The following is a 16,183-nucleotide window of genomic DNA, read 5'->3' as shown; positions in this document are numbered from 1 at the left end:
GTCTACTGTCTGCCTCTCACACTGCATGTGGGATTGTCCTTGTGTCGTTCTCCAGTGGCTCCCACGTAGGAGGCTTCTGTCTCTTACACTGTTATATTCTGTTCAAAGCAGTGGCTACCTCCCCCTTGAGCCCAGCCTGGTGCTCAGTCCTCAGAGGTGTGTGGTTATTTGGGCTTGATTTCCTCTGAGCCTTTACCAGTGACTGAGTGATAGGCTCTGATCCCATCCAGCAGCCCCACAGCAAACGCTACCACCTCTGTTTGACTTTACAGGTGTCTGTGACCTTCGAGGATGTGGCTGTGACTTTCACACAGGAGGAGTGGGGGCAGCTGGACCTGACCCAGAGGACTCTATACCAGGAGGTGATGATGGAGAATTGTGGGCTCCTTGTCTCTCTGGGTAAGAACTCACCACTCTGTCATGTGGGAGACCCACAGCCTCCTTTGTTCCACCCTCTCACTCCGCCGTGCAGAAGACCTACTACCTCCTTCGTCCCACCCTTCATGTCTGGCTGGTCAGGAAGGCTTCTGGAGCCTGCCTCCCTCCTCCCCAAAGCTTTGGTCATTTTTGGTCTCTCCTCTTCCTGTGTTTCTTAGGGCAAGAGCGTGGTTCACCTTTGGCTCAGCTAAAGGGGAAGAATGTGTTAGAGGAAAATGGGGGTGTCTCTCAGATTGCAGGGGCAGGCATTCCAGCTGGGCCCCATGAGGGAGTGATGTCAGGAGCTGAGAAGAACCATGGTTATGTCCTGGCTTCTGAGTCTCTTGTTTTCACTTCCCTCTGTGGGTCTCCTCATATCACTGTCCTTTCAGTACAGCATTTTTTGCTGGGCCAAGTTTGCAACAGGGAGTGGCCATCCCAGTTCTTGCTCTCTGTGGCTCCCAAATTCCTCATCTGTACTTCTCTGCCTCTTTCTTTCTCTGCAGTTGGCCACTACAGGGGTGTCCATGAAGCAGGAAGTGGCCACCTGAGCCCATACTTCCCCTGACTTCTCATCCCAGTGCCCAGCACAGGCTAGCCTCAACCTGAGGTCCTTATTCCAATTCTGGAGAGGGATCTGAATGACCAAGCCTGGGACTGTGGGTGATGGGTTATTTTTCAAGAAGGGGGTCAGTCAGGCAGGCCCCCCTGGAGGCATTTGTTGTCAGTGCTACTTGGTAGTGTTCTAAACAACCATGTCTCGGAAATGTGGCTTCTTTATTCTTTTGTGCCTTCATGATCATCTCTTGTTTCCTAAGGCCAGGGACCATGATCCTTAACCAGTAGGAGAAATATGTTAAAACAGTGCTTTTAGCAATTGGCAGATTTGCCTCCCAGGAAGCATTTGGCAATGTCTGGAAACATTTTTGATTGTTACACCTAAGAGGGGCTGGTACTGACATCTAGTGAGTAGAATCCAGAGATGCTTTTAAACATCCTACAATGCACTGGACAACTGCCGCCACCACCATCAAAAATTTACTCAGTCAGTAGTGGCAAGATTGATAAACCCTAGATGACATGATTCTCTGCTTGAGGATAACAACCATCTTAGACTATTCTTTGAGGAGAAATGAGGGTTAGAAGTCCAGAGCGATTCACTAAACTCTGCTTAGGGTAAGACACACCTATTTTTAGAGAACTGGAGTTTTGTTCTGTTTTAGTGAGATGAGATAAAGCAAAGTTAGCAAAATTCAATAGATTTATATATTTTATAAAGACATTTTTTAAACAAAAAGTCCTCCATCTGGCCCTGCCAGCCTCTTCAGTCACATTTCACATTGCTTTCTGAGCTCACTCTGTCCAGGCATGCTGGGCTTCTGGCTGGTTCCCCAAGCACACACTCACCTCGAGCCTCTCTCCTTGCTGTTCTCTCTGCCTGGGCAGTGTTCTTGGAGCATTTCAGTGTTTTACACGGCTGGTCCCTTCTCGGCACAATCACTACTTTTCTTACCCTGCTGGGTTCTGAGCACCAGATCTCATGTAGGTCCTATCCTCAACTAAACTTGCTCTCTCCTATCCCTTATTTATATCATTCTAAGCCTCCTTCTCCTGGGGGACATTTAGTAATGTCTGGAGAGATGTTTGATTGTTGTATCTGGGGTGGGTATTCTGCTGGCGTCCAATGGGTAGGGCCAGGGATGCTGCTAAACAACCTTTTAATGATGCACAGAAAAGCCCCACAACAAATACTATCTGGACCAAAATGTCAGTTGTAGCAAGGTTAAGAAACCTTACTTCAGAAGGCACACAGGTACTTTATCACCTGGCATTGGGGGTCCCTTGAAGAAGCCATTCCTTTTTCCCTTCTCTTTCCTCTCTCCTGATTGTTGTTCAGAAGAAGTCTGGGTTTACTGCTAACTCTTCCTCACTCCCCAACTGCTGGTAAGTTCCCTTTTCAACTGAGAGGGCAGTCTCAGGCTCATAGCCCTGAGCAGGCTGCATGAGCATGTTGGGATTTCATAAAATTGTTTTGATTTAATTGTTACAACTTCATGGTAACCTTCCATGAGGGCAGCCGAGTCTGGTTTTACCATTTGCCGGAGCAATATGAGATTTCCTTTTGAAGAAATTTAAGAAAAACAAGAAGTGGGTAACTTTAAAGAAAAGCAATTAATAATGATCACATCTAACATCCCCTGAGCACTGACTTCATGTCAGATCTGTTCCAGGCACTGTTCATGCTTCATTCCTTTCATGCTCACAACATCCCTGTTCTTGGCAAAGTAAGGAAAATACGGCTCTAGCAGTGAGTCCCTCATAAAGTTTAAGTCATTTAATTTAAAAAACATACCTTTATGTTGAGACACAGTCCTCTGTACTTTTTGGTGGTAAAAGTCTTTTCTTATGTGGAATGTATGAGACTACACAATATTTGGCATTTGTGTAAATGTCCATTTTTGTCCAAATCACTCTAGGATTCCCAATTTTTTAACTTTTTAGTGGCTCTTCACGTAAATGCAAGATCTGGGAATCACCACATCCATCCCCCTCTGTCCTTGTTTCTTAAAGATTCCATCCTTCTGACCAGTGCCACTCAACCTCTGTGGTCCGCTTTGCCCAAGGCTTCTGTCCCCAAGCAGGAGGATTCCTCCTTAGTGTGGCTCTCAGGAGACCAGGGTCTGGAGCCAGACTGCCTGGCGCTCAATCCTAGCTCTTCAGTTTATGAGCCGTGGGGACATGGACAAGTTACTGAAGCTCTCTGTGCCCTGGTGTGCTCATGGGCACAAAAGGATACTAAAGTGTGTGCTTCACAGAGCTGTTGTGAGAGGAAATGGCTTATGTATGAAAGGGCTCAGGCCAGAGCCTGGTGACACCTGGCTGTGTGCCTGCTGGTATTCGATCATCTCGACTGTTGTGATCTGCCTCCTGCTTGGACGTGGCCCTTTCTGGAGCAGTGTTGTGTGGCTCTGTGGCTGAAGAGTGCAGGTGCCAGAGATGGCCATACCTGGGTTCCTCTCTTGGCGCAGCCATTCACCTGTCGTGTGCCCTTCAGCAATCCCGGTGACTGCCTGAGCCTCCGTTACTTCATCCTTAAAATGTTGCCTCTCACAGGATGTACTTCCTGGGATGCTGTGAGGAGATCCCAAACTAGATGTAGCGCCTACAGGAAGAACAATATAGAATTTTGATTCGAATCTGAAAAAGGACTTAAATCAGTGATGACACATACTTGGTGAAATAGAGTGTTCAACAATTGTGATAAAATGTACAAATACGTTCTTTTACGAGGGAGAACAAGCAAATGTCAACCTTGCAAGGTGTTAAAAATGGGGAGGCATTGGGGGAGGGATGCAATCAGCATAAACTAGAGACTGTAACTAATAGAATCATTGTATTATGCTTCCTTTAATGTAACAAAGGTGATATACCAAGGTGAATGCAGATAAGAGGGGGGGATAGGGGAGGCATGTTAGACACTTGACATTGGTGGTATTGTCTGATTCTTTATTCTACTTTGATTTAAGGTTATTTTTCCTTTTGCTGCTTCCTAGCTGTCATTTTTTTTTCCTCTTTCTTTTTCCTCTCTACCTTCTTTGACTCTCCCTCCTGCCTTGTGGAAGAAATGTAGATGCCCTTATATAGATAGTGGTGAAGGTGGTGAACACATAAGTGTATGACCATGCAGAGAACGATCAATTATTTACTTGGGATGGAATGTATGGTGAGTGAACAAAACCGTATTAAAAAAAAATGGGTTGATGACAAAACCTCGAGGGCAATATACTGAGTGAAATAAGCCAGACACATAAGGACAATTATGGCAGGGTCTCACTTATAGGAACTAATTATAATATGTAAACTCATAGACATGAAATATAAGGTACCAAGATATAAGACGAGGCTTAAGAATGGGGAGCGGTTGCTTAGTATGAGCAGAATGTTCAATTAGGGTGAACTTAAATGTTTGGAAATGAACGGGGTGTTGGTAGCAAGATGTGAGAATAACTAACAGTGCCGAATGGTGTGTGAATGAGGTGGAAAGGGGAAGCTCAGAGTCATATATGTCACCAGAAGGAAAGTTGGAGGTCAAAAGATGGGAATGTATAAAACTGAATCCTATGGTGGGCAATGTCCATGATCAACTGTACAAATACTAGAAATCACTTCCATGAACCAGAACAAATGTATGACAATACAATTAGAAGTTAATAATAGAGGGGCATATAGGGAAGAAGTATATACCTATTACAAACTATATACTACAGTTAGTAGTATTTCAACATTTTTTCATAAACAGTAACAAATGTACTATATCAATACTACGAGTCAACAATTGAGGGGGGTTGGTTAGGGATAGGGGAGGTTTAGAGTTTCCTTTTCTTTTTTTCTTTTTTCATCTTTCACTTTATTTCTTGTCTGGAGTAATGAAGAGTTTCTAAAGATTGAACAAAAATTAAGTGTGATGGATGCACAGCTGTATGAGGGTACCCAGGGGCAAGTGATTGTACACTTTGGATCTTTGGATAATTGTATCTGAACAATCGCAATAAAAATAAAAAAAAAAAAAGTCTGTGGCAGCATGGCAAACTTACTAACTACCTTTACTTGGGAGTGAGAGTTGAGAAGTCTTTGTAGGAAGTGAAGTTTGAGTTAGGGTTAGGTAGGTAGAGCGAGGTAGGGGAGAGCACAGCGTTCCAAGTAGCAGGCAGAGCATGACTCCAAACAACAACAGGAAGGTTTCATTCGCTGTCTCAGTGCCCCGTTACGGAGCTGAATGCTGGGCACACAGAAGGCATTACTGAATCTTGGCTTAGTGTTGACTGAATGAATCTTGGACCACATGTCAAGATCTGCCCATTATGCCTCTTGGGTCCTGGTACCTCTGCCATTGACGTCTCTACAGAATTCTCGTATCTTTTATCCCTCCCAGCTCCCCACACATACATATGCTGCAAACACATATTTCACCCTGAAGGAAATTTATCACATCGTCTTACCTCATAAAAAGCTCATGCAGTTTATTATCTTACCTAACAGAAAGCTGAGAGGCAGGGCCGCCTCCAGGTTGGGGAGTGCCGGTGCACTTCTCTCTTTCTTTGCTGCTGCTGCTCCGTGGTCTGCGTCCTTGGGTGGGTCCCCTCACAGGAGTCCCAGGGTGCTTCAGGGCGATAGGTGCCAGTCGTCTCGTTCACCCCTCCTGGAGTAAAGGCTTTCTCTTCACAGAGAGTGGTGGGCTTAAGTCACGGCCCTACTTGGGACTGCTAGTGACTGGGAGATGCCCTTTGCAAGATAATGGGGACCAGTGCTTTTCAACTCTCCCTGGGGTCCAGAATCACCTGGGGAATTCTAAAGTCTACTGATGTCCAGGCCTCTTCCCCAGAGATTGGAACCAGACAGCCCCAGATGGTTCTGATTCACAGGGAGGTTGAGACACAGTCACTTGGATTAATTAGAAAACACCTTCTAAGAGGAGCAGGATCATTTTCCCTGGCTTACTGAATAGTGTGGAGATTTTGTAGGGTGGTGTCAATGGATGGTTTTTGTGCCCTTGGTTTCCTGGTCACAGGTTAGCATTTTGTTTGTGTGGGTGGGAGCAGCTTCATTCTGATGTCTGGTCCCCATCCTGAAGTCCTAAACTAGATTGAGAGACTTTGTTTCTCCTCACCAAAATCCCTATGTCCTCCTTCTTTCTCCATTAACAGGATGTCCTGTTCCCAAACCAGAGCTGGTCTGTCAACTGGAGCATGGACAGGAGCTATGGACGGTGGAGAAAGACCTCTTCGAAACCACCTGTGCAGGTAGGCAGCTAAGTTCCAGACTGGTGGGGCGCTCTGCAGCTTTCAGACCACAAGAGACTGCTGGCCTTGGAACCCCTTGGGAAGTTTCTTGTTACCTCTCTGGGGCCTGGGAGCCAGGGAGCTCTTTGATGTGTGGTTCCTCCATCCCCTATGCCCACCCCCCACTCCTGCCGTTATACTCTTCATTCTCTTTGGGAGGCCTGGGGTGTATTAGGTAAGATCAGGCTCTGGACTTTTAACTGCTTGGGTTTAAAACTTGGCTTTGCCTCCCAGTAGCCTTGTAATCCTAAGGAAGTTACATCATGTAATTGTTACTTTTATATAACTTAGGCTAATTTATATACAGCTGGCCGCTGTAACAAATAAACTCCAAAATATCCATGGTTCAGCATACAAATCTAAGAAAATCTAAGAAACTTAAGAAAAGTAAAAAGTAGGTCAGTGAGAGTCTGTATACTACAGTTATTCAGAGACCATATGCCTTCTGTTGTCAACACGTGGCTTTAAGTTTGTCCTGTCATCCTCTAGCCGGCAGAGGGGAAACAAGAGGAAGGAACCAGACACCCACTTCCACACGTTGATTCAATTCACATCCTCCTAACTAGGTATCTGGTCACCCTTGCAACCTGGGTACATGTGATTGGTTGGTGTGGCCAAGGAGAAGAGCAGATGATTTGCTGAACATCTCAGTCTACTACACCCAGTCTACTCTGAAAAATGGATTATTTGAGGGTGTGATCAGATGATGGATGAATCTGCTTTGACAGTCCTGGCCCACAGAAACTGGCTCAGCAAGTTTGCTATTAGTATTCATGTCCTATTCATCATAATGAGTATTTCACCTTGCCTTCTGTACTCTGAGGGGAAAAAAGGGGTCTTTCTTCCTCTCCCAATTACTCTCTCCAACTATATTCTGCATCCTACCCTTTCCCTGCTTGTCCACCCATCCTGCTGAGTGTCAGTCAGACACTCAAAAGCCATCCTTTGACCCTTGTCTTCCTGCCTCACCTATTTTGTAAAAATTCAAGATGACATTTATCCTTTTCTGCCCCATATCTGTTGTGCTGAAGACACTGGGGTCATCATGCGTATGATTGATGCCACCTCAGGTTCATGCTGTCTCCTCACTGGTGCTGCTGAGTGTCGCTGTATAGCCTCACTTCAGTCCTCAGAGCCTGTGCAAGATCTTCACCCCCTTCTTAATCCCATGTCTCCTCTTGAAACTGTAAACTCTTTGGGCCTAAGGAGAAATCCATGATCTTGTCTCTCCTCCCACTTCCCAAGTTTCTGTGAATGGTCCTGCCTTCTGAGAAGGTTAGAAGACAAGATAACATCCTCAGGAAACTCTTTAGTACCTCCGTCTCCACCAGTTCTACATCCAGCCATCTCCAAATCCTACCCATTTTATATCATGCACATTTCTTGAATCCATCACGTTTGCCGCCTCCATCACATCTCATCTCGTGGTCTTAATCCATGTTCTCTCATCGTTTGCCTGGGTGTTATCAGAGTCATCACTGGTCTCCCCACATCTGCTCTGTGACTTTGGTCAGCTCTTTGTCCTGCACAAGCTCCCCCACGCAGTCAGACCTTGTTGCAGACAATCATCCCTTCCCTGGCTGCTAATGTGTCAGCATATGTTCATACCGAAAATAAAGTCTACCTCCAAGTATTGCTTGAACCTCAACCCTTAACACAGTTATCTCAGACTGTCGTATATGCAGCTTTTCTTCTCCTCTCCATGGAAGAGGGCTGGGCCTTTGGCCATGGCTAATTCCTGCCCCAGAGTCTAGACTGCACATTTGGCAGGAAGTCCCTTCACTTATTTTCTGCCTCTTCTGTAACTTCATCTTTTGTCTACTCAGCATAAAAATATTCTCAAGTTTCTTCTACTTGGAGGAAATAAAATAAATAAAAAATGCTCATGCGATGGTTGTGGCCTCACACTGACATTGACTATACTCTCCCTGTATAGCCAAGCTTTTTTTTTTTATTGTGAAATATAACATACAGAAAAGTGATAACTTTCAAAGTACAATTTAACAAGTAGCTAGAAAATTTCAAACAATGTTATGGGTTACAGTTCCACAATTTCAGTTATTTCCTTATTGTGAAATAACTTAATGTGATAACTTTCAAAGTACGATTTAACAAGTAACAGCCAAGCTTCTTTCAGGAGTTGTCTCATTCCGTGTCTATACTTGCATTCCAGACCTCCCTTTTACTATTATTTTCCTTTACTATTTTACTGAGGTATAACCTACATGCTGTTATGTGCACAAATCTGAAGTTACCGGCTTGGTGACCTTTTTGCATGTGTATAAACTACCATCTCAATCAATATATAGAAAAGTTCCAGCACCTTAGCATGCTCCTCAAGCCCCCTCATAGTCTACATCTTCTACAAAGGTAGCCTCTCTTTAGACTCCTGTCACCATATGTTAGTTTTGACTGTTTATGAGTGGCTATAAATAAACCCCCCACTGTATGCTCTGATACCTACAAGAATATTTTTCATGGGTTAGCACACAGGTGGATTTTGTTCATTTTCAGTACTGTCTAGTATCTCATTTCTGTGAAAAATGCCGTTTGTGTTTCAGTCCCCTCCTGATGGATATTTGGATTGTTTTCAGATTTTGTATATTGTGAAGAAAGCTGCTATTTCTCCTTCCTGTTATATAGTGGATAAAAGCTGTCATTTCTTTTGAGGATATACCCTGGAGTGGCCTGGGTATTCTGTATCATCCTTACAACAGTCCTGCAGGGATGGCTCTGTTTTTACCTCTTTGGTTTAGAAGAAATGGAAGCTTATGGAACTTGAGTGTTTTGCCAGAGGCCACAGACCTAGTGTGGGGTGCTGCTGGAATTTGAGGCCGAGGTGCTTCTCTTCAGAGATCAGATTTTTTATTTCTTCTTGTCAGTGTGGTAGTTTGTGTCTTTCAAGTATTTGCCCATTTCATTTTATTTGTGAATGCAGTAGTTTTCAAACAGTGTATTATTTAGTTTTACTTTGTTTTTACTGTCTTAAGAATGTATTATAGTATTTTCTGGGATATGGATTTTAAATTTCATTATTATTTTCTAAGATTCATGATGGATGTTGGCTGTAATTCATTCACTGTTTTCTCCTGTACACTATTCCATTGCATCACAGCCAGACCCCAGGGTGTTTAATTGTTTACATTTTTCACGGTGCTGCCATGATGCCATGAACATTCATGTATATGGGTCCTCCTGCATGTGTGTAGCAGCACCTCTTGATAGTGTTTTTAGGAGTGAAATTATAGGATTATAGGCATGCAAATGTTCAACTTTATAATTCCCATTGTTTTCAAAAGGGGGCTATAGTAATTTTAAGTTTCCACCAGGCAAAGATGAGGGGTTCCATTGATTTATATCCTGTATGATACTTGGTCTTTATTATTTTTTTTAAGCTATTTGCCCTTCTCTTTTTTTTTTCATTTAAAGGGATTATTTATGTATTCCTGATCCTGTTTTTTCAGTTAGCAAACTATTTTTCTAGTTTTTAACCTTGTCTTTTCCCTCTCATTAAATTATCTTTTGATTAGTTTCTTATTTTAATGTAGTCTGACTTATAAATTTTTTTTCATAATTAATGATTTTGTGTCTTGTATAAGTAACCCTGCTTTCTCAAACATCAAAGAGATATTCTTGCTTATTTTATACTAAAAGCTTTAAAATTTGGCATTTTTCATTTAATTCTTTATTAACTTATGGTTGATTTTCAGTATAGTGTGTACTAGGAGTGAAATTGTATTCATTCTGCATGTGGATAATCAATTTTTCTAGCTCTTTTTACTCAGTAGTCTTTCCGTTTACTCCCCATCTGCTGTGCCTTCTATTACTAAGCTCTCTGTTCTTTTTCATTGCCAATTTATCTTGTCTCAATGTCAGTACCATACTGCTGGATGCCTATACGATAATTTCGTAATAATTCTATTACCTGATAGGGTCAGCCACACTCCTTATTCTGGATTGGGGATATTTTTGACCCTTTGTGCTTTCATATAAATTCTAGAGTCAGCTAATCAAGTTCCATGATAAACCCAGTTGAGATTTTACTTGGATTTGCACTGAATTCATATACTGTTTTGAGTAGAAATGTCAGCATTATACTATTAAGTACTCCATTTATATAGATCTTTAATGTCTTCAAGCAAAGTGTTGTAATTTTTTCCATCTAGCTGATGTCTATTTTGGTGGTCTTTTTACCTGGCTATTCCTCATACTCAATATGTCCACCCAGATCCTGCTCACTTGTGACTCACAAACCCATTCTGGGAGAGGTATTAGCAATTCCTATTGTCATCCAAGTGAGAATCTTCAGAATCAGCTTCCCCTCTTTTGAAGCCTCCCTCAGCATTCTCATCAACACCATCCTCTCATTGCCCTGAAATCTCTGTGCCTTTGTTCAGTCCATCTCCTGATACTATAATGCCCATCTTGCATTTTCTCTTTGTGGCTCCTCCTACCTCTTCATTAGGACTTATCTCATGGGGCACATCCTCTGGGAATTGTCCTCTGATCTCTTTATATCATGCATCTGGGCTACATTAAGTTCTTCTTCCTGATGTCCTCTTAGGACCATGAGATGTCCTAGATTAGAGCAAACTTACCACATGCACTGTCATCATTACTCTGTCTACTCATTCCTATTCAGGAAGTGAGAAGGTGTGTTCACTCCAGACTCTTTCACCTGTCCCAGTCTTTCCCTGGGTCTCCCTTTCAAGGTATCAAGTCCCCAAGGATCAGCAAAGATAGATATTGGAAATGTGGGTTTCAGAGATGTTAAAACATAACAGTCAGAGAGGCATTATTTTCATCACTTTTTCACTGAAGTGGTGATTTTGTTACTAATATGTTGACATCACTAAAAGGACCTTTGTGTAATGGATTTCTTTCAGGGGATGAAGGACAACCCAAGACCTCAGAATCTACCACTTCTGAGCTGCTCTTGTCTGAGGAAGCCTCTGTCCATCAACAAGTAGCACAGGGAAATTTAAGGGACTTCCAGTTGGGCCGAGCCAGGAATCAAGAGAAGCCATCAGAAATGCAGGAGGAACACTTGAGACCAGGGATTGACCTCCAGAAAGAGACTCTCCCTAGGAAAATGAGCCCTAAACACAATGGTTTGGGGACATATGACGGTATATATTCAAAGGTGGTACAGGAACAAGTTTCTCCAGGAGATGCTCTCCATAACCATGACTCCCATGGATCAGATAAAGATCCCATGATTCACGAAGGGAAAAATTCCTATAAATGCAATGAATGTGGGAAACTTTTTAACAAGAAACGCCTCCTTGTTCGACATGAACGGATTCATTCTGGTGTGAAGCCCTATGAATGCACAGAGTGTGGGAAATCCTTTAGTAAGAGCACATACCTCCTTCAACACCACATGGTCCACACTGGGGAGAAACCCTATAAATGCATCGAATGCGGGAAGGCCTTCAACCGCAGGTCACACCTTACACAACACCAGCGGATTCACACTGGAGAGAAGCCTTACAAGTGCAGTGAATGTGGAAAGGCCTTCACCCACCGCTCTACTTTTGTCTTGCATAATCGGAGCCACACAGGAGAAAAGCCCTTCGTGTGCAAAGAATGTGGGAAGGCCTTTCGTGATAGGCCAGGTTTCATTCGACACTACATGATTCACAGTGGAGAGAATCCCTATGAGTGCTTTGAGTGTGGCAAGGCCTTCAAGCACAGGTCGTACCTCATGTGGCACCAGCAAACTCACACTGGTGAAAAGCCCTATGAATGCAGTGAATGTGGGAAAGCCTTCTGTGAGAGCGCAGCCCTCATACATCACTACATTATCCACACTGGGGAGAAGCCCTTTGAGTGCATGGAGTGTGGGAAGGCCTTCAATCACAGGTCATACCTCAAGAGGCACCAGCGGATTCACACTGGGGAGAAGCCCTATGTGTGTAGTGAATGTGGAAAGGCCTTCACCCATTGCTCCACTTTTATCTTGCATAAAAGGGCCCATACTGGAGAAAAACCATTTGAGTGTAAAGAATGTGGGAAAGCCTTTAGCAATCGGGCAGACCTCATCCGACACTACAGCATCCACACAGGAGAGAAGCCATATGAGTGCATTGAGTGTGGGAAGGCCTTCAGCCGCAGGTCAGGCCTCACAAGGCACCAGCGGATTCACACTGGTGAGAAACCTTATGAATGCATCAAGTGTGGAAAAACCTTTTGCTGGAGCACAAATCTCATTCGACACTCTGTCATCCACACCGGAGAGAAGCCCTATGAGTGTAGTGAATGTGGAAAGGCCTTTAGTCGCAGCGCATCCCTCACTCAGCACCAAAGGAGTCATGCTGGGAGAAATCCTATCAGTGTAACAGATGTGGGGAGACCTTTCACAAATGGACAAACCTCAGTCAACTTCCAGCAATTCCTACTAGGGAGTGACTTTTTGAATGTAACCACTAAGGAAAATCTTTGGCCAGAAGAAGCATCTTACTCGGCATCTGATCATTCATATCAAAGAGAGACTACGCAAGTGTCTTCCCTGTGAGAAAAGGTTCTGTAGCAAATCATCATTTTTCACCTGAAGAGTCATATTACAAACGGACCCACCCTAGAGCCCTTTTCTACATCTGAGAATTCATCCAGGATAGAGACCCGTTGGTTATTTTACGCATAGGACAACTTTCAACCACATCTTTCTCTTTAGTCTATGTTGCAACATTATCTCAGGAATTTCTTTAAATGAATTGGAAGTTGAGGAGATATAGAAAAGTAAAAGAAATTCAAATTCAGCTTTTTTTCCTAAACTTCCTAGTCAAATCTATGACAGTTTGTTATTGATTCCGTATTTTACTTGGGGGAGGGAAGTGTTTCAGAGGCAAAGGCCCTCACCTCTTCATGTGCTTTGTGTCTGTGTGTACATACATGTTCACTGCTGTCCACTGTCAGGAGAGTTAGATAGTTGGGTGCCGGTCCAAAAACATTTATTGAAAGCCTTCTTTGTTCCACAACTTTGTCTCTACACTCAAGGAACGTAAATCTTTTGTGAGAAATTTGAATGCTTGAAACTCATATATATGGAAATAAGGATAAACATATAAATGGGCACATTTTATTGCACCAGTTAAGACTGTTTAAGGCCTTGATTTTTAAGAAATAAACCCTTCATATGGTTTAAAACACCTAACATCCACACTCTTGATTCTGATCAATTTGTTTTCTTGGTTATTGTAGCTAATTGGTAAATCTTAAAACTGGTTAAAGTGATTCCTCTTTATTCTTATTTAAAACTGATTTAAGCATCTCTAGTTCCTTTGATTTTTCATATAAATTTTAGAATAAGGTGGTCTGTTTATAGCAAATTCTTGCTTGGATTTTGATAGAATTTAAGTTACATGTGTAGGTCAGTTACTAAGAATTGGCAACTTTATTATGTTATCTTCCATTTACGTACATATGTCTCAGTTTGTTTAAATGTTCATTATTAGTGTTTTTTAATTTTTAGCATATAGATCCTGTTCAAGTTTTGTTAGATTTATGTCTAGGTTTTGTTTTCTTCTTTTTTAGTGATTATAGGTGGTATTGATTTTTAAAAACTCTTTCTACATGTTCTTTGGTAGTATGCAGAAGTATAGTTAATTTTTGTATTTCACAACCTTGCTGAACTCAGTTATTCAGTCTAGACACTTTTGATAGAATCTTCAGTATTTTCGATGTAGAAAACCATTTCATCTGCAAATAGAGACAGTCTTGTTTCTTCATTTCCAGTGTATATATATCCTTTATTTCCTTTTCCTGACTTAATGCACTACCTAAGACTTCCAGTATGATGTTGAATAGGAAGGGTGAGTGACAAAGGACATCTTTGCCTTGTTCCTCATATTAGAAGGAACACATTCAGATTTTCACCATTTAGTATGATGTTAGCTGTAGGTTTCTAAAATAGACATTCTTAGTTTATACAGTTTCCCTCTATTCCTAATTTACCGAGACTCCTGTTATGAATGAGTGTTGAGTTTTGTGAAATGCATTTTCTCCATCAATTGATATGATCATGTGGTTTTACTTCTGTAGCCTGTTGACATGGTGGCTTATATTGAGCTCTGAATATTGAACCAGCCCTTTATCCTTTGAATAAAGCCCCATTTGGTTGTGGGGTATATTTCTTTTTATATGTTATGATATTCCATTTGCTAGCATTTTGTTGAGCAAGTTTTTGTCTAAATTCATGAGCAATATTGGCCTATAGTTTTTTTTTGTTTGCTTTTTATTCCCTTTTTCTAGGTTTGGTGTGTGGGTAATACTGACCTACCAATGTGAGCTGGGAAGTGTTATTGCCTCTTCCGTTTTCTGGAAGAGATTGTGTAGTGCTGTGTAGTATTGGTGTTACTTCTTTTAACGTTTGGTAGAATCCTCCAGTGAAACCATTTGAGGCTGGAAATTTCTCTTGTGGATGCTTTTTTACTATCTATTTTATTTAATAGGTATAGAACTGTTCAGACTATCCATTTCAAATTCAGTGAAGTTTGATGGTTTGTCCTTTTCTGAGGAATTGTTCGATTTCATCTAAATTTTCTAATTTAATTTCATAGAATTGTTTGAAATATTCCCTTAGTATCCTTTTGATGGCAGCAAGGATGAGTGTGTGTGTGCATGTGTGTGTGTGTATCCCATTTTATTCCTGATATTTGAAGTATGTCATCTTTTTATTTTCATCCATGTTCTTAGAGAGTAACCAATTTTATTGACCATTTCTGTTCTCAGTTTCATTAATTTCTGCTCTTCTACTTGCTTTGGTTTTATTTTGCTCTTTCTAGTTTCTTGAAATGAATGCTTAGATTTTTTATTTTTTTTTTCTTTTCTAATGTAAGCATTTAATGCTATAAATTTAACTCTTAAGCACTATTTTAGCTCCATCTCTGACATGTTTACATGTTTTAATTACATTTTCATTCAGTTCTAAATATTTCTTCATTCCTTTTTAGACTTCTTCTCTGGCCCATGGATTATTTAGAAATATGTTCTTTAATTTCCAAGTGTTTGCATTATTTCCTATAATCCTTCTGTTTTTGATTTCTAGTCTGTTTCCTGTTTGATCTGATCACGTACTCTATGATTTCAAAATGTTTGCGTTTTTTGAGGTTTGTTTTATGACGCAGGATATGATCTCTCTTGTTGACTGTTCCATGGCTGTTTGAAAAGAAATTATATTCTGCTGTTGTTGGGTAGAGTCTTCTATAAATGTCTATGAGAGCCTCGTGGTTGATGGTGTTACTCAGATTTTCTATATCCTTGATGATTTCTGTTTAGTATTTCTATCAGTTACTGAGAGAGGGGTGTTGAAGTCCCCAGCTATAATTGTGGAATTGTCTATTCCTCCTTTTATTTCTATCAATTTTTGCTTCACTTATTTCAAAGCTCTGTTGTTTGGTGCATACACATTTCGGACTGCTGTGTCTTCTTGGTGTGTTGACCCTTTAATGATTAGATAATGTATCTCTTTGCTCCTGTTCAATTTCTTGGCTTCTGAAGTATACTCCAGGTATATGGTATTAACATAGCCACTTCTGCATTTTTAAAAAATATGTGCATGGTTTATCTTTTTACATCCTTTTATTTTCAGTCTACCTATATCTTTATATTTGTAGTAAATTTCTTATTAACAGAATGCATTCAGGTCATAGTTTTTATCCATTCTGAAAATTTCTGCCTTTTACTTGGTATATTTAGCTATTTGCATTTAAATATTTATTGGTATGTTTTGTTTGTTCCTCTGTCTCTTGTTCCTCTATTTTTGTTTGTTTTGTTCTTTTGCCTTCCTGTGTGTTACTTTATCTTTTTTTTAGAATTCATTTTGATAAAGACATATATAATGTTATTGTGTATATCTCTTTGTATTTTTTTTTTTTTTTTTTTTTTTGGTGGCCACTGTAGGCATTACAACATACATACTTAAT

General features: G+C 41.2%; 1 protein-coding gene across 3 annotated transcripts in view; it reads left to right on the top strand.

Annotated features, from left to right (window-relative positions):
• LOC119520940 (zinc finger protein 805) overlaps positions 1-16,045 on the top strand; it is a 603,985-nt gene extending 587,940 nt beyond the window's left edge. Inside the window, exons 2-4 of one of the 3 annotated variants that reach the window (XM_037818817.1) lie at positions 273-399; positions 6,123-6,218; positions 11,144-16,045. In XM_037818817.1, coding sequence (XP_037674745.1) covers positions 273-399; positions 6,123-6,218; positions 11,144-12,774 — 1,854 coding nt within the window. In that variant the 3' untranslated portion in view covers positions 12,775-16,045. Of the gene's footprint in view, positions 1-272; positions 400-6,122; positions 6,219-11,143 lie in introns of those variants that run through there. The other 2 variants (XM_037818818.1, XM_037818816.1) reach the window with 2 other exon arrangements.
• Positions 16,046-16,183: the final 138 nt, after the last annotated feature.

Source organism: Choloepus didactylus, chromosome 27 (assembly GCF_015220235.1).
Source record: "Choloepus didactylus isolate mChoDid1 chromosome 27, mChoDid1.pri, whole genome shotgun sequence".
NCBI lineage: Eukaryota > Metazoa > Chordata > Mammalia > Pilosa > Megalonychidae > Choloepus > Choloepus didactylus.
The sequence above is the reverse complement of the archived record's forward strand: the minus strand, read 5'-3'. Positions and strand labels throughout refer to the sequence as shown.